At 46.0% G+C, this 23,301-nt stretch overlaps 1 protein-coding gene across 9 annotated transcripts in view; it reads right to left on the bottom strand.

Moving 5' to 3' along the window:
* Window positions 1–23,301, bottom strand: part of EVC (EvC ciliary complex subunit 1) — an 81,332-nt gene that overhangs the window by 12,294 nt on the left and 45,737 nt on the right. For 8 of the 9 annotated variants that reach the window (XM_060104269.1, XM_060104276.1, XM_060104298.1 and 5 more), the window contains 4 exons: window positions 14,341–14,553; window positions 6,332–6,441; window positions 3,533–3,743; window positions 2,364–2,570 (listed from right to left, as the gene is read on the bottom strand). In XM_060104269.1, coding sequence (XP_059960252.1) covers window positions 2,364–2,570; window positions 3,533–3,743; window positions 6,332–6,441; window positions 14,341–14,553 — 741 coding nt within the window. The remainder of the gene's footprint in view (window positions 1–2,363; window positions 2,571–3,532; window positions 3,744–6,331; window positions 6,442–14,340; window positions 14,554–23,301) is intronic. The other variant, XM_060104334.1, reaches the window with a different exon arrangement.

Raw genomic sequence — 23,301 nt, 5'->3', positions numbered from 1 at the left:
GTGGCCATTTTGAGACTACGAGGCAACCAACCAACACCAAGAATGATGGATCAGAAAGAGAGTCTGGTCCTTGGTCCTATCACAGAGCCTCTGTGCCAGCCTGGAACCACCTACTTCCACAGTTCTTGTTATGTGAGATCAGTATTTTTGCCACTTGCAGTTACATGCATTCCTCAATGATATACCTTCAAACCCAAAGCAGAACAGAAAGGAAATGCTGAGATGTCCCATCATCAGGGACATGTTGGTTGTGCACTGGCAAAATCACCGTCTTTTACTTCATAAGATGACGGGCAAAAGTCAGGTTCCAGAGCCCCCATTTCAGCATTTACTGAATGGTTCCAAGCTTTGGGCAAGAAAAAAATACCCATTTATTATCGTTGAGTGATTGATTATGTTCCAAGGCCTAAGAAATGTTACCTGATCTGCAGGTGTGGACGGAAGCTGTGGAGGTGAGGAGGGTTGCAGCTCAGGATGCAGAGCAGGTGAGAGCCCACCTTCTCACTCCCGGGACCTGCTCTTCCCTTACTGTGGCCGGTTCTCTCTCCCTCTCTGTCGGACATCTACATCTGATTCCACCCCCAACGAGGACTCTGGGCTCTGGCCTTGCACTTCCGGTCAGGAGCTCCCACTGATAGCCAGTGGCCTTCCTTGAATTTCATTTAGCACATGGAAGGCAGGAGACAGGAAGTCCCTCTTCTCCCCTCTCAAGTCAGCAAACCCGCCTACACATCACGCCTTCTGTCCGTCTGTCTTCCTGCCACGGGGAAGTGGTGTCTACCCCCTCTGCATCCCACCCCTCCACCCCTCTCCAGGGCCTCCACCATTCTCTCCTCATTAGTTTTTCCAGCCGGTGTACCATTCGAATCAGCAAACACATTTGCTTGAGTAGCTCCAACTTTTCAGCCCTCTCTCGATCCCCCTCAGGCACTGCCTGTGTCTCAGTTTCTGCAAAACTTCTCAAGGGTTAGCGTGTCCTCTCCCAGTAGATCGTAAGCTCCTTGAAGGCAGGAATGCTGCCACCTGGCTACTCTCTATCCCAGCACCTGCCGCAGGGCCTGGGGCCAAGGAGCCCTGTGAAATGAACATCCTTCCAGATACGGAGCCCATGTTCTTTCTGGTGCATTGTGTGTATTAGGGGTGGGGCGGGGTCTTCATCATCATCTAATTCTGAATCAGAGTCCCTTGGGGAAGGTGAGGACAAAATATGCCAGACTCATATTTCATTCTGTTTTCCTGTAAGGACCGTTGATTAGGTCAGAGTTGTAGAATCTTAGGGGAAGGAAGAGACCCATCCAGCATCGCCAGCCCTGATGTCTGGATGATGTGTGGCAGATGTGAGAGATTTAGAACAAGGGGTGTCTCAGAAATGTGGGTCCAACCTCTTTACTGTGCAGATGTGTGACTTTACGTAAATGAAAGGACTCATGGAAGGTGCCCACAAGCGTCCTGGCATATCCTGATGTGGGTCTGCTGCCAGCCGCAGATCTGCGACACCTCCAATGGGTGCCGGCCATGGACTCCCTCTGCCGTGGTCTGCAATACACGGGGCGCCTTGCCTTTATTTTATGGCTCGAGTGAGGAGGCAGCCAAGGAGAAGCCGAGCATACGCACCGGTCATGCAGGGCAAGGCCAGCCTCAGGTCCCAGCCACTCACTAAGGCTGGGAGGGTTTAAACATGTCCTTTGCCCAATGATAAGCCTCAGTCTTCCCACCCAAATAATGGAAAGAAAAATCATCCTTTCTGTGCGAGGGCTGTGGTGAGAGCCCAGTGAGACGAGGCGGACAAAGCCCTCCTGCAGACGTAGAAGGGCAACGCTCACGTCACTTCTTACCATGGCTATTTGCACGCCTGTGGTCTGTCATCACTGTTAGTACAAGGAGTAAGCCAGTGCTTACTCAAGTCAGACTGATTTTAGCTGCATTGCTCAGCTGTCAGGGCCAACGCCACCAACCCTTAGGTCTCCGCAGAGGCAGCCAGAGGCAGGGAGTGTCCAGGTCTCTCCCTGGGAGAGGGGCTTCGGTTCGAATCCTGCGTCAGCCACTGACCGGCTGGGCGGCTCTGGGTGAAACCACGTCCCTCTCGGAGCTGCTGCAAGGACCGAGCCAGGGCTCAGAAAGATGCGACACGGGGCCAGACAACAGGCGCAAGTCCTCACTGCTCCACGGGGGAGGCCTTCCCTCTTACGGATGAGGAAAAGGAGGCTCAGCGGAGCCAGGTAAGCCCTGCGAGGCCAGAAGCTCCTGGGCACGGCCCCGGCTGCTGCTCTGCCCAAATCCTCCCTCTTGTCCGCCCCTGCCCCCCACCCCAAGCCCAAAGTCTCCTGTGCCTCGGGCTCCCTGGGGCTGGGGTAGCCTCGCACCTTGAAGTCATCCCTGTCCTTGGCCCGGCTCTTGGAGGCCATGTTCCGCGCATGGCCCAGCAGCGTCTGCCCGATGGCCCGCTCTGTGTGCTGCTGTAGGAGCTGCCCGACTTCCTGGGCCTCGGCCAGGAGCTGCTGCCGAAGCTGCAGCCGTGTCTGCTGCGTCTCCTCCTCCAGCCGGCCAGCCTCCTCCAGGATGCGCGCCTCCTGAAAAGGACGGGCGGGGAGAGGTTGGAGCCCCACTGCTGCCCTGCACGGATGCTCCGGTCAGGGCCAGGACCAGGATGTACGGGCGGCCCTGCCCGGGGTCCCAGGAAGGTTGGAGAAGGGATGGAGAAGGGGTGGAAAGTGGGGACCTCTATATGCACTTGATGAGCCTGGGTATCTTGAAGATCCCCCAAGGCATTTATTGAGCACCAACCATGTGCCCAGTGCCATCTGTGGCTTCTCACATATACAAGCACTTCCTCATTCATCCCAAACACCGTGAGGCCTGAACACTAGCAGTGATGAGGACACAGAGGCTCAGAGAGGCTAAGTAACTTTCTGTAAGTCCCACGGCAGAGCGGGTTCTAAAGTCACATCTGAGTCTGCGAGTAGTCTGGGACATCATGGAGGCCAACACAAGGCCTATGGGGATTCCTTTCCTTGAAGGAATAAGAGCTGGAGAAGGAGGTGGGGGAATCAGAGGTAGGGCAGTAAGTCCTGCCTGCTTCCCACCAAGCCCTCCTGGGCCGAGCACAAGAGACTGTGAGCTTGTCCCTCACGAAGGGGTCAAAAAACATCAGCTGCTCCCATAGCTCAGTGGCTACAGGAGACCTGGAGTCAGCCTGCTTGGGTTTAAATCCCAGTCCCACAATTTACAAAGTCTTTCTTTTGATTTGTTAAAACCTTAAAACAGACTACAGAGCCCTTTTCTCCCAATGCCCGATGACGACTGTACCTATCCGTGCTCTGATTTCATGTGCGTTTTCAGTGTAATTCTCATTATAATGTACACCAGAAACTCTGGGCATACTGGGTGCCCCACTACACGGGGGGCTGCCATTGTCCTGACCCCACAACGATGCTGGGGCAGGTTTGGGGTTTTGGCTAAACCGGGCTGGAACCTGGAAGCTGAGGAAGCAGCATTCCTGTCTGCAGGGCAGGGGGCTGACGCGCAGTCTTACCAAGGCTCTGAGCAGCTGCCACTGACGCTCGTCCAGACACTGGGAAGAGTCCTGCTCCAGGGCGTGCTGTTCGCGCAACTCCTGGAGAAGGCTCTTCTTCCCTGACAGTCTCATCTGGGTCAGGGTGGTGATGGCAGTGCTGCGGAGAGCCAGCCTCCGGAGAGCTGAGCGTAAGAGCAGGCCATGCCCCTGCAGGATGCACTGTGTGGACCTTTGGAGAAAGTGGGTGCCGGGCTGAGGGGTCAGTATTCTTGGCTTCACTGAGTGTGACTGGTTAATGTTATGTGACAGCTTGACTGGGCCGTGGGGTGCCTGGACATGCGATCAAACATCATTCTGAGAACTTCTGTGAGGGTGTTTCTGTAGGAGGTTAACATTTGAATTGGTAGACTGTGTAAAGCAGACTGTCCTCCCTAATGTGGGTGGGCCTCATCCAATCCGTTGCAGGTCTGAAGAGAGGAAAAAGCTGACTTACCCTTGAGTAAGAGGGAACTTCTCCTGCCTGAAGGCCTTGAGTGGGATATAGGTTTCTCGTTTTGGACTCAAACTGAAACACTGGCTTTTCCTGGGTCTTGAGACTGCTGTCTTCAGACTGGATCTTACACCATGAGCCCTCCTGGTTCTCAGGCCTTTGGACTTTGGACTGAAACTACCTACTGGTTCTCCTGAGTCTCCAGCTTGTCAGCTGCAGATCTTGGGACATCTCAGCTTCTCTCTATATATCTATATCTATATCTATAGGTTCTGTTTCTCTGGAGAATCCTAATACATCGACCCACCAAGAAATACCCCAAATAGTCATGCCCCACAGGGAGCCTTTACAGGGGTAGTAGGTTAGAATTATCCCATCCCCTGCTGCCCATCCTCTCAGACATGGTGCTGACCTGGGTTATATTCAGCCAACTGTTCTTTTACTAATTTTTTAACTTTATCACGTTCTGCCCCAAGTTTCAGGTGCATATATGCAGCTGCCTTCAGTACATATCCACTCAAATTTCTTAAATAGCTCTCAAAATTAACACATCCAAAACTGAAATCATGAGCTATTTCTGAGTTCCTATCCCAATGAGTCACGTAGAAAACCTCGGTCTACCCAGGAGGCTCGACGTTTGGTTTTATAACTTGAGGTATTTTCTGACAGCCTGAAAAGTTGAACAAAGCACTGTCAATCAGTTTACCAAGGAGAAGAGACCTGGCAAACACTCTAGGCTTATAGCTGGGGGCCCTCATCCTAAGAATAAGGAATCATCCCTTGTAAAGACCTAATTTTGAATCAGCTAAATTCACAAATGGAGTCGTTGATTTGTCACTTTCTGAAATCCCTGCTAGAAGTAAGATAAATCCTCTCTGGAGGAAGATCCCAGCATTCAAAGTCTCAAATTATCTCTACAATTTTTAATAACACTGTCCAGCATTCAATAAAAATAACCAGACTTGCAAACAGATAAGAATCGACCAAAAATAAAGAGAAAAAATGGATAATAGAAACATACCCACAAGATATTGGACATTAGAATAATCAGCTATGATGAATATGTTTAGGAAATTAAATGATAAGATGAACTTTAGCAGATAACTGGAAACTATGACAAAAATAAAATGGAAATTTTAGAACTGAAAGCATAGTAACCAACATTAAGAATTCAGTACATGGGTTTAACAGCAGATAAGACACAGCTGAAGAGAGCATGAACTGGAAGATAGTTCAAAATAAGTATCTAGACTGAACCACAGAGGACAAAAATATAGAATAGCTTCTAAGAGGCAAATGACATAAGGTGAAAAAAGTCTAATAAACGTGTAACTGCAGCCCCAGGAAGAATAGGGACAGAATAGGCAGAAGGAATACTTAAAGATAGAGGCTCAGAATTTTCAAAAACTGATGGAATATAGCAAATCACAGGTTCAAGAAACACTACAGATTTATTTAAAACAAGCAAACAAGAGATTCACCAAAAACCACATCCAAGTTTAGGCATATTTTAATAAACTGATGAAAACCAAAGAACAAAAGAAAATCTTAAAAGCAACCAGAAACAATTGAAATCAGAAGACAAAATATTACCTTTAAAAGTATTAAAAAAAAACAACCAAACTAGGATTCTATACCCAATGAAAACATTCCTCAAAAATGAAGATGAGGGGCTTCCCTGGTGGCGCAGTGGTTGAGAGTCCGTCTGCCGATGCAGGGGACACGGGTTTGTGCCCCGGTCTGGGAGGATCCCACATGCCACGCAGCAGCTGGGCCCGTGAGCCATGGCCACTGAGCCTGCGCATCTGGAGCCAGTGCTCCGCAGCGGGCGGGGGCCACAACAGTGAGAGGCCCGCATACAGCAAAAAAAAAAAAAAAAAAAAATGAAGATGAGATAGACATTTTCAGACAAACAAAACCTAAGAGAATTTGTCACTAGCAAATCTAAAATAATGAGAACGTTCATGCAAAAGAAAATACTCCTAGATGGAAACTTAAAGATACAGGAAACAATCAAGAGCAACGGAAAGGGTAAATCTAAATGAATACTCACTGCATAAACCAAAACTAGTATCTCATGGGGTTGAAAATTATTATAGAGATGTAAAATATCCAGTAAGTCATGTGCCCACATCAATTCTGACTCCAAGCTTTCATCCATAGCACTCTGTTATCACTCTATTTCACATTTATATTCACAATTTGGTCTCAAGATCACACTGTAAGGGAGGCCGGGGTACGGTTAACCTTACAGATGAGGACACTGAGGTTAGCATGGAGTATCACACAGGACACAAGGCCCCCACCCTCCAGAAAGCTGTACTCACTCTTCACTGAGGCCGCCAAGTTGGCCCAAGACTCGGTGGATGATGCTCTCCTGGTCATTCTGCAGGTGTGTCTGCAGCACAGTGGACAGTGTATGCTCCTCCATCCACACCTAAACCCCAGGACAGAGGGACAGGGGTCAACTCAAGTTCATTTCATCCATCATTGCTTTGTTGGATCATACCTTTTGTTTCTTATTTTTTTTAAATCCCTTTCTTAAGGGATTTTAAAAAAAATCCCTCCTCCATCCACACCTAAACTCCAGGACAGAGGGACAGGGGTCAACTCAAGTTCATTTCATCCATCATTGCTTTGTTGGATCATACCTTTTGTTTCTTTTTTTAAAAAAATCCCTTTCTCCCTTGATTTAATTACATTTTTCTCTTATACTTTCGGCTAAAGTTTTAAAATGTTTCCTATTTGCATGTACATCTTAAGGCATTTAATATGTATTTTCTGTGGTATGAGGAAGGGATCTAATTTTCTCTGGGTAAATTGATACTAATTGTCTTAGCACCATTTATTAGATAATTTATCTTTTTATGATGGGCCTGTCATGCCACCTTGTCTGACGTAGTTTCCGTATATATATGAATTTCATTCCAGGCTCCTTCTTTTATCCTGTGGCTCTGTCTGTTTATTCCTATACAAATACCTCACTGCTTTAATTCCTGTAGTTTATAGGAAGACTTCATAGCTGCTAGGGCAAGTCTTCCCACATTCTTTTGTACAAAACTGTCTTAACTATTCTTGGTTGTTTTTCTTTACATATGAATTTTAGGATCAGTTTATCAAGTTTGGGAAAACAGCTTTTTAAAGATTTTCTAACTGGATTGAATTTACAGATTAATTTGTAGAGAATCGCTGTTTTTCCAAATTTGAGTTGTCCTATCCCAAAACAAGGCCTTTCTCTCAATTCTTGCTTTATCCTTTCAACAACATTTTATAAACTTCTCCATTAAGCTCTTATAAACATTGGTCAGATTTATTTTTAGGCACCCTGTAGCTTTGATACTGAAGGGGATCTTTTAGGCTCCCTGAGGCTTTTATTCTGAAGAGGATCTTTATGTTATCATTGTTCTCCTCTACTGCTTTGAAAGTTACCTATTCTGTTTCTATTTCTTCAGTGGTTTTAAATTTTTAATATACATTCCCAACTCCATAAATCTTAAGTTAAACAACATTTCTTTTACCTTAGAATTCATGACAGTCAGCACTTCTGAAAATTTTTTATCTGTTATCACTTTGAATTTTATCTCTTCTTCATTCTCTCCTAGAATTCTTAGAAGACTAAGGAAGTCCCTCCAGGACTTTCTCATTCTGTTCCCATGTCTCCTAACCTCTCATATTTTCCATCTCTTTAGCTCTCTGTGTCATATTCTGGACCACTTTCTCACCTTTATCTCCTAGTTTACACACTGCGTCTTCAACCATAATTTGATCTGCTGTTTAACTCATCCATTAAATTTGTTTGCATGACTATAATTTTCATTCATAAACTATGTGGTTTGGGCTTCCCTGGTGGCGCAGTGGTTGTGAGTCCGCCTGCCGATGCAGGGGACACGGGTTCGTGCCCCGGTCCGGGAAGATCCCACATGCCGCGGAGTGGATAGGCCTGTGACCCATGGCCGCTGAGCCTGCGCGTCCGGAGCCTGTGCTCCGCAACGGGAGAGGCTGCAACGGTGGGAGGCCCGCGTACCGCAAAAAAAAAAAAAAAAAACTGTGGTTTTTTATGTCATCTTTTTACATCATGTCTTGTTTTTATGCTAGTAATTCCTCCTGTTATTGTTTTATTGTTTTAAACATACTTCCTTTATAAGAGCTCTCTAATAGTCCCTTCACCTGAATTTCTCGGTGCTTGTTGTGGTCTAAACTTGGTGCTTACTGTACATGCTGGCTCTCACTTATTGTGGATTGTTGCTTGTGTGTTTTGTAATTTTGGATGTTAGCTCATCTTCAGTGTGGCTTTATCTGTGAAAATCCTGTGAGGTCCAAGGCCACATAGCTTTTTAGTGGAGCAGGGGCTCAAATCTAAGTCTGTCTGTCCCCAAAGCTCAAATCTTTTCTACCTGCATCTGCTCCTCCCTGACTATCTCGCATCACAGGGAGAAACATGCACCTAGAAACAGGCAGCTGGACTGTGTTACACCAAGGGCTCAATCACTAAGGTGAGACTCGTTTACTTTCCCACATATGTAGCCCTTTTCTGGAGACGGCCATGCTGTATGCAGAACAGGGACAAAGCACAGAGGTCTGGGTGTGAGTAAGCAGCCTAGACTTCAGTTCTCTGGGCCTTGAGATTCATAGCACATACTTAATCTCACAAAATCACACTGTGTGACTCAGAACTTTTCCTTTAAGTCAGTCTCTGACTCCTCTTGTGAGGGGTCTACAATAACCTGTCAAAGTGCTTGGGAAACAGAACATTCTAGAAAATTCTACACAGTGTAGATTCTCTAAAAGGTAAATTAACATTGTCACTAAGAACATGGGGGTCTTTGGTGTGCGCTTTGAGAAGGCAGATAAAACTAGCAACGGGATCCAAAGCCGATCAAGAGGATGGAGATCATAGGATCAGATGGTGCCTGCAATGGTCACACCACCCTCTTCAACGTTATCGAATGCAGGTTCATGAATGTTTAAATTCCGATGCAAAAAGCTGCTTCTGTGGGCTAGAGCACTGACCCTGTTCATTGCTACCAGGTTATTCTGTGGTTTCCCATATGTTTACTCTTTGTTTCAAATTTTCGTTTACTAAGGAGAGAAAGGGAAAAGGAACCAACAGGCAGTGCATGCCCGGTACATGCTCCTATAAAAGGGGTGGGTTTAGAGGTACGGCCGGTGGAAAAGTCAACACCTAAGGCAGACACTGGAGTGCTGGGAGGAGGGAGGCACTGCAGTTTTAAAAGCACGGTCAGAGGAAGCCTCAAGGTGAAGGTGGCTTCAGGATAAAGACCTGAAGCAGGACAAGTGAGGCAGGAGCGCCCAGGGAACTGGAGGGACACAAGGATGCCAGGGAGGCCGGAATGGGGTGAGAGGGGGAGACAGGGAGGGGGTCAGAGGGTAACCAGGTCCTGACAGGCAGAGCTGTGTAGGGCATGGTGAGGACTCTGGCTTTTCCGCTGCATGAAATGAGAAGGGGGTTTTGAGCTGAGAAATGACACGATGTGACACAGTGTCTTTTATCAAATCTAATGTGCCAGTCAACTAGAGAAGACCTGCGCACTGCAACTAGAGAGAAGCCCGCACAATCTTTTATCAAATCTAATGTGCCAGTAATTATGAGATGCAGTTATTTGAGGTACCACACAGAGAGAAAAAATCACTGGTAATTACATCAAAATGCATCTCAATTTCAGAGATGTTAAAATGGTATTAAAATCTGCATCTTAAAAATGAGTGGTATATGATATGCTCCCTCTGGAGCAGTGACTGGCCAAGATGGCAGAATAGGAAGACCCTGAGCTCACCTCCTCTCATGGCACATCAAAATTACTATTTACAGAGCAACTGTTGATGAGAAAGACCTGACAACTAGGAGAAAAAAAATTACAACTAGAGGTATAAAGAAGGGACCACAAGGAGATGGGTAGGAGGGGCAGAGTCATGGTAAAGTCAAGTCCCATAATTCCAGGTGGGTGACCCACAAACAGGAGAATAATTCCAACTGCAGTGGTTCTCCCCAAGGAGTAAGGGGTCCGAGGCCCATCAGGTTCCCCAGCCCAGGGGTCCTGCATTGGGAAGATGAACCCCCAGAACATTTGGCTTTGAAGGCCAGTGGGGCTTATATTTTCAGGAGAGCCAAAGGACCATGGGAAATAGAGAGCCATCCTTAAAGGGTACACGCAAAATCTTACAAGGTCCAGGACCCAGGGCAGAAGAGGTAATTTGAAAGAAGCCTGGGTCAGACCCACCTGCTGATCTTGGAGAGCCTCTCAGAGAGGCAGGAGGCAATTGGCGCTCCCCCTGGGGGCATAGATGCTGGCAGCAGCCATTTTGGGGAGCTCATTCTACCACAAGGACACTGGTGCTGGTAAGCGCCCTTTCGGAATCCTCCCTCCGGTTCATTAGCGCAGGGATCCAGACTACCCACCAGCCTGTCAGCACCAGTACTGGGACACCTCAAGCCAAGCAGCTAACCAGGCAGGGACACAGCCCTACCCACCAGTATGCCAACTGCCTTAGGACCCCTGAGAGCCTTCAGTTGGCCCAGGACCCTACCCTGCCCACCAGATTAAAACACTAATTAGAAAAGATAGCCACACCTCTATGTTCATTGCAGTATTATTTACAATAGTCAAGATATGGGAGCAAACTCGTGCCATTGATAGATGAATGGATAAAGAAGATGTGGTATATACAATGGAATACTACCCAGCCATAAAAAGAATGAAATCTTGCCATTTGCGACAATATGGACAGACCTAGAGGCTATTATGCTAAGTGAAGTAAGTCAGACAGAGAAACACAAATACTGTATGATTTCACTTCTATGTGGATTTTTAAAAACAAAACAAATGAACAAACGTAACAAAAGAGAGAGTCACAGACACAGAGAGCAAACAGGTGCTTGCCAGAGGGGAGGGGGTGGGGGGAGGAGAGAAATAGGTGAGGGAGGTCAAGAGATACAAACTTCAATTACAAAATAAATGAGTCAGGGGTATGAAATGTGGGTAATACAGTCAATAATTATTTAATATCTTTGTACGGTGACATGTCGTAACTAGACATATCATGGTGATAATTTTGAAATGTATAGACATATTGAATCACTGTGTTGTGTAACAGGAACTAACGTAGTGTTGTAGGTCATCTATACTTCAAAAACAAACAAGAAACAAACAAACCCATAGAAAAAGAAATCAGATTTGTGGTTACCGGAGGAGGAGGAGGAGGAATTGGATAAAAATAGTCAAAAGGTATAAACTTCCACTTGTAAGATAAATAAGTACCAGGGATGTAATGTACAACATGGCAAGTATAATGAACAGTGCTCTATGTTCTGTATGAAAATTGTTAAAGAGAGTAAATCCTCACACCACAAGGAAAAAATATTTTTTTCTATTTCTTTGAATTTGTATCTATATGAGATGATGGCTGTTCACTAAACTTACTGTGGTCATCATTTCACGATGTATTTAAGTCAAATCATTGTGCTGCACACCTTAAACTTATACGGTGCTGTAATGTCAATTACATCGCAGTAAAAATCGAAGAGAAAAAAATTTTTTAATAAAATGGAAGAGAAAAAAATTTTTTAAGTGAAACTATCACTCTGGCTGGGGGTTGAGAATAGACCACAAGGGACCATGGATTCAGGGAGACCAGAGGGCTTGCTCTCAGCAGACTGGGGAGAAGCCCACAAACCTGCATTAGAACGGGTCACATTTTGAGAACCACCATTCTACAACCTGTTCCAACTGTGTGACTGACAAACTCCACAACATTTAACAACTTCTCTGAGTAACAGGATATGAAATCACCAAGGCCTTTTGGATAGAAAATAAGTGGAAAATGCATTTCATAGTCTGGGTGTGTGTTAGATTTTCCATGAATAGTTTTGTTGGCCTTTTCTTCTCATGACTAAATATTCATCTTGACCACAGAAAGTTCATCTCATTTTTATCATCAACAAGGAAATATGGAAAGTGGGAGAGAATATGGATCTCTAAACATCTTGTGGTAATTTAAGGCAATTAAACAATCAATCAGTAAATTAATTTTGACATCCAAACTCTGAGAAAGCAGACTTGGGTCATACTTATTTAATCAGTTGATGAGGTCATTAACTTCTGCTTGCTTCTTGCATGCAGAACTCCTCTTGAAATACTTCTGCACAAGCAAAGGAATATTCACACACATGCATATGCTCACCAAGTAAATAAATAAAAAATAAAAACCAGAAGCTATGCGTTGTCTGATATCTGCTTAAAGTAACTTAAGACTCATAACTAGAGGTTTTTAGATGAATCATGGCTGTTTGCCTAATAATTTATCAGAAATGAAGTTCTGGATTTTTTCAATGTCAGTCATTAAGCAATTACACAGATACTGCGTGAAGGGGCTTAACCTGCATTATCTCACAGCAACCCTGTTGGGTATTTTGATCCCTATTTTTCACATGGAAGCTGAGGTTCAGAGAAATTTAGCAAGCTGTGCAAAAGCAGAGTTGTGGGAAATCTGCCAGCTGACTGGCAAGAGTCACCCAGCCTATTAACGGGGTTGTTCTGGTTCAAACCCAGGCATTCAGCTTCCAACATCTGAAGCTTGTCTTCAGATCACAACTGTCTCTGAAAGGCCTGATCCCCATTTGGGAGCCGACATCAGAGGCACATCAGACTTATCTGGTGATCTTTCCAAACGGCTGAGGCCCAGGTTTCTCCCCTCTTTCCCCAGAGATGGTAAATTATATGGTCTGCGGCCCAGGATTGGTATGAATCAGAGGAATTCAGCTTCATTTACCCTTGGTGACCCTGTGATCATTTCCAAAGCTGCATTATTGTTGCTGGAAATGCAGCAAAGTTTTCCTGAGCATTTGCTATATCCCAGCTACTGGGCTTTGATTAAGGAAGTGAAACACAATGCAGCTGACGGCGGATTGAAATTCATTAGAAGGAGGTCTAATAAATTGGACAGGCAGGAAACTAGGCCCTATGCTCGTCCCTGGCTGGAAATGGCCCCATGATGCTTCCCTTTATTTACTGGTATTTTGGACAGCTCCCGTTAGCTGCTTTAGAAAACCTCTATCAGTTGCATCCGTTGAGTGCGCTTTTGTAACTAACTGAACACTCAATGTAAAAAGACAGGGTGTTTCTCATAACAAGCACCTTGGGGTAGGCAGTCCAGGGCTGGGACAGTCCGCCTTTCTGCGCCACCCTCCTGAATCCTGCCTCTAAGTCAAAGGAAGGCCAGCATACCTCCAGTCCTCCTGTACCTGCTCTGGGCAGGAAGAACAGGGAACACTGAAGAGGAGGCTGTCTCCTAGCAACACTTGGCCTTTGTATTAGGGAACAGAAGCCCTGTGCAGGTACCCTACCTTCTCTCATAGGCTAGAACTGCATCATGTGGCCACTTCTAGATGCTGGGATATTGAGCATGTTAGTTTTACAGCCTCTAGCATGCAAGAAAGCAAGAGAGAAAGGAAATGTGGGTGTTTTCATTTAGAAATTTGACAGTTCTTAATTCTTCAAAAATAAAATTGAGGTATATTAGTTTACATAGCTATTGTAACACACGGCCACAAACGCTGTGGCTTCAAATGACATAAATTTAGTATCTTACAGTTCTGGAGGTCAGAAGTCTGAAATGAAAGGAGCAGGGCTATGTTCCTTCTGGAGACTCTGGGGGGAGCCTGTTCCTTGCCTTTTCCAGCTTCTCGAGGCCTCTCGCATTCCTTGGCTGATGCACACATCACTCTAGCCTCTGCTTAGGTCATCACATCTCCTCTGACTCTGACCCTCCTCCTTCCCCTTTAAAAGGACCCTTGTGATCACACTGGGCCACTCAGATAATCCAGAATAATCTTTACATCCCCAGATCCTTAATTTGATTGCGTGCAATCAGGTCCCTTTGCCCTGTTAGGTAACATAGTCACAGGTTCTGGGGATTAGGATGTGGGGACATTATTCTGTCTACCACACATATACATGGTTTTAATAATGAAATAGACTTTCACTGAAAAACAGGAGTCCCGTGTGTGCAGCTCCTCCCCCCACCAGTCCACTCCCTTGAAGAACCGCTCTCTGTCATTTATTTCTATTATTCTAAAGAAGGCTTTGCAACCCTTCTTGTTGGATTAACTGAAGGCATCATCTACTGGCTTCCTATCCCGGGAGAGGAGGGCTCTTGCTCTCTTCTCCCCCTCTCCCCATCGTGAAAGGTTGGCAACCAGAATCTTGGTAAAGCATCTAGCATAGGCACTAGGGGAAGCTCAGTGAAGGAAATCCCTCGTTATTCTTCAGAAGTTTAAAAACAAGGCAGACTCCAGACCCAGTTTTACAAAAGGCTGCACCTGCTTTTCTTGCTCCAGGAGATCTTGGAAGAGTTTCCACTGCTGACTCCGGAAGCGATCCAACTTCTCCAGCTGCTGGGCCGCGTTCTCCTGGGCCTCCTGCCTCAGGTATTCACACTCTGCCTGGGAGAGGTCAGTCACACAGGGGAGCGTCTGGAGGAACAGGACGTCCACAAACTTCTGGAACGTTTCCACGGTGCTGCGATACAGCTCCTGAAGCCGAGAGCCACAGGACGGAGTTACATGTCAGGTTTTCACCCAGGGCAGGGCTGAGGGTTTCACGCGGGACACAGAGGAAATCCAGCGAAGGGAGCTCTCAAATCACACACAGGCACGTGCACGCACACACATGCACACAAACACACTCAGTCTTAGGAAACGCCCACTGCCTTCCAGCCCTCTCACCCTCACCCAGTCAAGTGCCAGACCTGTGCTTTTGAACCAATGAGCCCTTAATCACTGGCGTTTCCTCTAAACCTCCATCCAGATTATTTTCACGACCCCTCACTGGTCTCCCTGCCTCCCTCCACCCTCCACACTTAGGCGAGTTATTTGCACAAGCATAGATCTTTCAATTCCAGCTCAAATAACCTGGAAGACCTCTCTTCCCATCGCAATCAGACCTGCCTAGCAGGGTTTCAGGGGCTGCCTCATTTCTCACCATTCTGTTACCTTCATCCCACCTCCCCCACTCCATTCTCTTTCTAAAAATCTTTTTAATTGTGAAAAACAAAAAACTGTAGATAATAGTATACGAAACATCTCTGAATCCACCACTCAGTTTTCCTTTTGTTTCAGACTAAAACCACTAAACCTTACAGGTTAAGTTGGAATCCTTTAAGTTCGCTCTGAAATTCTTTTCCCCTCCCTCCCAGTGTCCTCAGAGATAGCCATCCCCATGAATTCAGCATCTCTGTCTCCAATTTAGATTTCTATACTTTCACTATATATGATGCCCATAAATGTGGCTTTTGGTGTGTGTGTTACTTCACATAAATGGCATCTCGTTGCATGTTTCATTATATGGATGCTTTGTAAAGCCTCTCCCCTTCTCCCCACCTCCAGGCACTTTCACATCTGAAATGGACTCCTCTTCACCCTGCAAAACCCCTGCAAAATAATCCCTTCTCTGTGAAGCCTTGCCTGGGCCACCCAGACTAACATGGACATTTCTCACCCTGGGCTCCTGCAGCTCTTTGGTTAGCCCCACCAGGGCATCAAAACTACAGTTTATCTGTCATCCCTCCTGGACCACAACTGCCCAAGAGCAGAGGCTGCATCATACTCAGATCTGCACCCATGTCTCACACCCTCCTAGACTAAGCACCTGACTGCAGTTTCTGAATGCATCACACACCAACATGATGTAGAATGCCCATTTCCCCTTCTCCGTCTAGGAACTCCCCTTACATGTTCCAAACTCAATTTGAGGTCCTCTTCTGGGAAGGCCTCCCGACCACAGGGTTGTTTTTTGTTTTTTGTTTTTAAACATCTTTATTGGAGTATAATTGCCTTACAATGGTGTGTTAGTTTCTGCTTTATAACAAAGTGAATCAGTTATACATATACATATATCCCCATATCTCCTCCCTCTTGCATCTCCCTCCCACCCGCCCTATCCCACCCCTCTAGGTGGTCACAAAGCAGGAGCTGATCTCCCTGTGCTATGCGGCTGCTTGCCACTAGCTATCTATTTTACCTTTGGTAGTGTATATAAGTCCATGCCATTCTCTCCCTTCGTCCCAGCTTACCCTTCCCCCTCCCTGTGTCCTCAAGTCCATTCTCTACATCTGCATCTTTATTCCTGTCCCGCCTCTAGGTTCTTCAGAAACTTTTTTTTTTTTTAGATTCCATATATATGCCAACCACAGGGATTTTTTACGAATACAGTCTTATTACTTTAGCATCTATAGGGCCTAGAAAAGCACCTGGCAAATATCAGGTAATAATATTATAATTGTTAATAATTATGAATTCTTACCATGTGCCAGAGAGTGTCATAAACATTTTTCTTGTATAATCTCATTCATCCTTCTAACAGTCCAATGAAGATATTCTATTATAATTACCATTATTTTACAGATGAGGAAACTAAGACCCAGAGAAGATAAGTAACTGGACATTTGTAGAGGGTGGGTCCTGGCTGTTGGACTATTGGACTCATACTCTTAACCTGTATGCTACAAGGATAATTGGTTATTTTTGGGAAAAAAAAATTCTCAGCACCTCCTCTGGTGTACTGAAGTCATACTTGGTGTGCTCAATGAATATAAGTTAAATTTAACTCAAATCAGTGTTAATGAAACCCAATGAATGCCATGTTTTAAAACGTTCATGGCCAAGCTGAACTTTGTTTGTAATAAAGTGACCATGACAGGGGCACAAGGGACCCACACCTTTTAAAAAGATTTAGACATCCTACTTCTGAGAGTGGCCAACCAGCTAATTTGAACCAATTTCTTCCACTGAAGATGAATTTTTTTAAAAAGCTGGACAAAATGTTTTTTTTTTTTTTTTTTTTTTTTTTTTTTGCGGTACGTGGGCCTCTCACCGCTGTGGCCTCTCCCGTTGCGGAGCACAGGCTCCAGACGCACAGGCCCAGCGGCCATGGCTCACGGGCCCAGCCGCTCTGCAGCACGTGGGATCCTCCCGGACCGGGGCACGAACCCGTGTCCCCTGCACTGGCAGGCGGACTCTCAACCTCTGCGCCACCAGGGAAGCCCTGGACAAAATGTTTATTAAATCATCATAAAAGTCCGAACGAGCTAACAAGGTAGTGAAGAGTGTGGTGCCCAAGGTCGGGAGAAGATGCAGTCAGAGAAGTGTGCCCAGCCCTTGGGCTGTGTTTACATAAGGGGTGTAGGTCAATCCAGGGGAGATGGCTGCACAGCTGATGGACCTCTGACGGCCTCAAGCAGTCGAAGGGACAGAAGGTGGAGTTCACAGCTCATGTGGGTTGGGGCCTCGTAAACCATTCCACATCTAGGGCTGGAACCCAAAAAGCAGCACCAGAGATACATGATTGAAATGGAAGGAAACCAGATCTGACTGGTTTAAACAGATGGCAACCTGGAGTCTGGTCATGTGGGTGACCCAGCATATTTCAAGTCCAGACCTTGAATTAACATGACTCTGGATCATTAGAGGCCCAGTCATCGGACAGAAGCAAAGGAAAATCCTCTCTGGGGGAAGAGAGCATCACTGCATGCTTGAAAATATTTTTACCAATATATGTACAAATCTGAGACAAGGCATATGAGGAAAAAATAAACAGGTACACAAGGAGATAAGAATATGACCAAAGACCTACACAAACAACAGACATGAAAAACAAACCCACAGGTGGTCCAGAGAGTGTATTAGAAGACAAGGACTTTAAAGGATTGATGCTTACCATGCTCATGACGTTAAAAGCCACTCTTAAACCTTAAAGCAAAGAGCTAGAAATTATGAAAAGAAATGTTACTTAGTTTAAAAAAAAGTCAGAACTTCTAGAATTGACGAACACTGCTCAATAATATGAACCCAATGTATAGGTTTCATTGCAGTTTAGATGCAGCTGGAGAGAGAATTAGTACTGGAAGAAAGATCAGGAGAAAATCCAGAACAAAGTAAAGAGAGACTAAGGGATGGAAAATACGGAGGAGAAGATAAAGGCTACAAGGTACACTGAGAAAGTCCAAAATGTTTAATTGGAGTCCCCGAAGGAAAGAAGGGAGAGTCCAGGCAGTAGTCATGTTTGAAGTGATAATGGCTGAGAAATCTCTCAAAACTGATGAAAAAAATTTACAGATGAGGAAACTGAGGCTTTATCTGTACATGTAAAAGAGAGGTTAAATAAATTGCATCAGTTCACACACAGGGCCCTGGTGGTCAGGCTCCTGCACCCATGATCTAACCATGATGCTCTTAGGTAATTTTTATTTAACAAAGAATGGATGAGAGAATAAGCAGCACCTAATAAACACAGGGTCACTTTTTGTGACCTTAATAGTAGATAAAGGGCTTCCCTGGTGGAGCAGTGGTTAAGAATCTGCCTGCCAATGCAGGGGACATGAGTTCCATCCCTGGCCCTGGAGGATCCCGCATACGGCAGAGCAACTAAGCCCACGTGCTATAAATACTGAGCCTGTGCTCTAGAGCCCGCGTGCCACAACTACTGAAGCCTGCGTACCTAGAGCCCGTGCTCCACAGCAAGAGAAGCCACCACAATGAGAAGCCCACGCACCGCAACAAAGAGTAGCCCCCGCTCACTGCAACTAGAGAAAGCCCACGCACAGCAATGAAGACCCAACACAGCCAAAAATAAAAACAAATAAATTTTTTAAAAAGTAGATGACATAGTTTTTAAGAAAAAAAAGCTCTTCTAGAGAGAAAGGGGATCAGCTCATAGCACCAAAAGGTTTAATTCACCAGAAAGATGTAAAGGTTCTAAATTTGTATGCACTTAATGGCATTACCCAAATCAGTGGAATTTGTCACATTAACAAAATAAAGCTGAAACGCATCATGATGATTATGTGAGTAAATGAAGAAAAAACTACTTCACAAAATTTAATTTCCATGCAGAAGAAACACTCTTAGCAAAATGGGGAATGGAAGGAAACTTCCTCAATCTGAAAAAAAAACACAAAACTATAGCAAACATTATACCTGAGGGCAGAAACTACAAAGGTCCTGCTTTTATGTAAATGGAATCATATAGCATGTTAGGTTTGTGTATCTCAACTTTATATGTCCTTGTGAGATTCCTCTGGGTTGTCATGTGTAGCATTAGTTCATTCTTCCTCACTGTTCTGTAGTATTTCACTGTATAAATACACCACCATTTATCCATTCTACTGTTGAGGGACATTTGTGTGGCTTCTCAGTTTAGACTATTACACATTCTGCTGACGTGAACTTTCTTGTGGATGCTGTTTGATACACATGAGCGCTTGTTTCTCTTGGGCATATGCCAAGGAGCGGAATTTTTGGGCTACGTGTATGTGTAGCTTCAGTCCATATCCTCCATAATAGCCACCAACTTGATTAACATTTTGAATTTATAGATCAATTTGGTGAGGATGAACATCTTTACAATATCAAATCTTCCAATCCAGAAACATGGTATATCTTTACATTTATTTAGGTCTTATTAATTTTTCTTAATATTGTTTTGTGAGCAGGGAGTGGATTGGGATTGGGAGGAGGTGGGAGGGGGCTTCAGAGGTCCTGGTCATGATCTCTTTCTTGATCTGGATGGGGGTTACATAGATGTGTTATTTGTTGTTGTTGTTTTTGTTTGTGGTACGCAGGCCTCTCACTGTTGTGGCTTCTCCCGTTGCGGAGCACAGGCTCTGGACACGCAGGCTCAGCGGCCATGGCTCACGGGCCCAGCTGCTCCATGGCATGTGGGATCTTCCTGGACCGGGGCACAAACCCGTGTCCCCTGCATCGGCAGGCGGACTCTCAACCACTGCGCCATCAGGGAAGCCCCATAGATGTGTTTTTAATAGTCATTTGTTAATCCATAAGGTTATGTGTTATCTATTTATTTGTGTCTATTACATTTCACAATAAAAATGGTTTAATAATATGGGAGTGATTTACATTTTCTTCCAGCCTCTGGAAATCCCAATTTTCTGCTAGGAGACAGATTTTAAAAATTGATTCTCCTATGTTGGAATCTATTCTTCCATAGAAGCAGTTGGTGATACTAAGACACACTTTTTTCTTTTTTGTTCATGATTGTCAAACTGCAAAAATACACTGTTTGCAAATTCAAGAAAGGTGAACTTTGTAAAAGCTACATGGTCTATTAGTCGAGGCTCTTTCTAATAAAAAAATGTGCTGGATTCTGTCTGCTCCCTGGACAGAGACACATCTGCATCATCGCACGTGCTCTGATAGGCCATTAAACACATGGCTTCCCACTTAACACTGATACTTTTCGTTTGGGAGATGCTGATTTATTCTGTGCCTGAAATAGAACAGGAATTAATCTGTGTTCTTCTCTCTCAGCGTGTGTGAGGGGTCAGACAGCAGGGGGACGCTGGTCAGGGGAGAGGCTGGCCCTGGGCCTCAGCCCTGCACTCTTCCTCAAATAGAAGCACAAAGAACCCAAGTTAGGGCAGCATTTCACCCTAACTCGTCCTTCACTCGGCTTTCCGCCTCTGCAGCCTGACCCAGAGGATCCAGTGTCCTCTCCAGGCTTCTTGCAGAGAAAGGACTGGGGCAGGGGAAGGGCACATATTCTGAAACCTTTGAAAAGGAGTCTCAGTTTTCGTACCTGCAAAAGGGATAAGACGCAAACTACATCTGTAAAGACAGCGCACAGAGCAAACGCTTCATAAATGCCAGCTATTATCATTCCAGAGAGGTTGGGAAAGTTAGCGTGTGGCTCTCAATAAATGTTACCTGTTGCTATTTTTATTCCCGGAACAGAGCATTTTGGAGAAAAGGCAGTTTGTGTTTCCATTTGCTTGCAGGGTGGGGAGGAGAGAGGGAAGGGAAGGGGGCGTTCCCAGCAGAGGTGGGCAGGTGCCCTTGGGAGAAAGCCAGGTGGACCCGTGGGTGGGAGCACAGGATGTGTGGAAGCAGAGGGGCAGCAGGGGGTCAGCCTTCCGGGGGCAGGGAGCTCAATGCCACGCGGAGGAGTCAAGACCTGGTAGCCTGCACACGTGAAGGAGCTCATACAAGGCGCAGATGTGGCCAGGTCTGAAGATGTACTGATGAGGGTGAGTGCCGACTGAGTGAATATAACATGTACTTCCAGGATCCCACGGACGTGTCCCAGCTCCCTGTGAGTTTCCAGTTCATCACAGGAACCAGAAATTCTCCCCTGCAGGGACCACACCCTGACAGTTTTGAAGATGCACAGTTAACTACTTCAGAGTGAGGTGTGCACAGGATCCTGGGACAGAGCAGTGCTGAGAGCACAGGTGAAACTGGGTCTCTTAGAAACGGGAAGGGGAAGCTGGGACGAAGTGAGAGAGTGGCATGCAGATATATACACTACCAAATGTAAGGTAGATAGCTAGTGGGAAGCAGCCGCATAGCACAGGGAAATCAGCTCGGTGCTTTGTGACCACCTAGAGGGGTGGGATAGGGTGGATATATGGGAGGGTGGGAGGGAGGGAGACGCAAGAGGGAGGGGATATGGGGATATATGTATGTGTATAGCTGGTTCACTTTGTTATACAGCAGAAACTAACGCACCACTGTAAAGCAATTATACTCCAATAAAGATGTTAAAAAACCCCACAAAACTGGAAGTAGGTTGGATCAAGGGTCAGGAGCCTGGGAACCCACCTGCACTGGGTCACTTGCCAGCAGTGTGACCAGGGGCGACTCTCTTCCTCTCTGGGGCTTCACCCAACAGAGGAGGAAAATGATACCTGCTTCCTGAGGACATGCGACACAGGAGACACGTGCGTTTATGGGCACAGTGGCTCCAGATATTCCTCTCCCCCAGAGCCACACCCTTTGCCACATAACCTTGCATGCCTTCCCACAGGGAGTGGGAAGTGCCTCCCCAACCCTTTAACTTTGGGTCATGTGACTTGCGTTGGTCAACAGAATGAGGTGGAGGTGAAATGGGCTAGTTTGGAGGCTCGACCCCTGTCATCGCTATGAGGAGAACATTCCCAGGCCAGCCCACTGGTCCTAGGAAGAGGAGAGACAGTTGTGTGCGTGGCCAAGTTGTGTTACTCACGCCTAGATCAGCCAACCACCAGCTGATGCACAGACCCTGGAGATAAATCACTGTCATTTTCAGCAACAGGGTTTTGAGGTATCTTGCTGCACAGCATTACTGTGGTCATAATTACGTGATACCACGACAGACAGAAGGGGCCCTAAAGGCGAAAGCTCTGGTGTAAAGGTGTCATATCTTCACAGCTTTCACGGGTTCATCCTGCAAACGTCTCCTGAGCACCTACTGCAGGAAGGCTCTGTGCCAGGGCCACTGGGTGAACAAAGCTGACGTGGACCCTGACTTTAGAGAACGCACCCCCAGTGAGGGGTCAGACATTGCACAGGAACTCACAATATCCTATGGCAAGTTTGATGGCAGGGAGACTGGGAGCCCTAGGGACAGACCAGGGAATCTAACCGATCTGAGGAGGAGTCGGAGAAGGGCTCCCTGAAGAAGTGACACGTAAGCTGAGACAAGATGAGAACAAACCAAACTGAGGGGATGGAGGGAACGGTATTTCAGGCAGCAGAAGAGCACATGCAAAGGCACTGTGGCAGGAGGGACTGGGGCACCTTTGGGGAGCTGAGGGATGTCTGAGGTTGGCTGGAAGGCAGGGAGCAAGGGACATGCCTCCAGACAAGTGGTGAGTGGGCTGTGTCACATGAGCCTTGTGGGCTAGGTCAGGGGGCCTTATGGGCCAGGTTGGGTGGGTCTCATGGACCAGACTAGGTTGGCCTTTGGGCCAAGTCAGATGGATCTCATGGGTCAGGCCATGTGAGCACTTCATTGGCCAGGCTGGGTGGTCACCATGGCCAGGTTAAGGATGTTGGACTTTATCCTGAGAGCTATGGGTGGCATTCTGGGGTATTAAGTGGGTTCTTTCATATGGTCAATCTACAAAGAAGGCAGCTAAGAATTCCTACATCAGAGAGGTTAAATGATATGGACCAGGCCGCATAGCTGGTACAGAGCTGAATCAGGCCCACAACCTGGCCTGTCTGATTCCTGGGGGACTCTTCTCTCCTTTGCAGTTTTGCAACTCTTTGCAGGGAGGTGAGCTGATTGTGAAAATGACTAAAAGGAGGGAGAGGTATAATCAGGTAGCATGTGGTACCCTGAGGGCACTGGCAAGTTTTACTTCTGTACATAAAGAAAACATAAATTAATTACTCTACTAGTCTTGCTAAAATAAAACAAAAAGCCATGTTCCCGTAGCTTGCTACAGTAAAGTAGACGTAAGCATGCCAGTCTATCTTTCTCAGACTTGTCATACTTAGTGATGA

The sequence above is a fragment of the Mesoplodon densirostris genome, chromosome 1 (assembly GCF_025265405.1).
Source record: "Mesoplodon densirostris isolate mMesDen1 chromosome 1, mMesDen1 primary haplotype, whole genome shotgun sequence".
Taxonomy (NCBI): Eukaryota; Metazoa; Chordata; class Mammalia; order Artiodactyla; family Ziphiidae; genus Mesoplodon; species Mesoplodon densirostris.
Note: the sequence above shows the minus strand (reverse complement) of the source record. Positions and strands in the feature narration are given on the sequence as shown.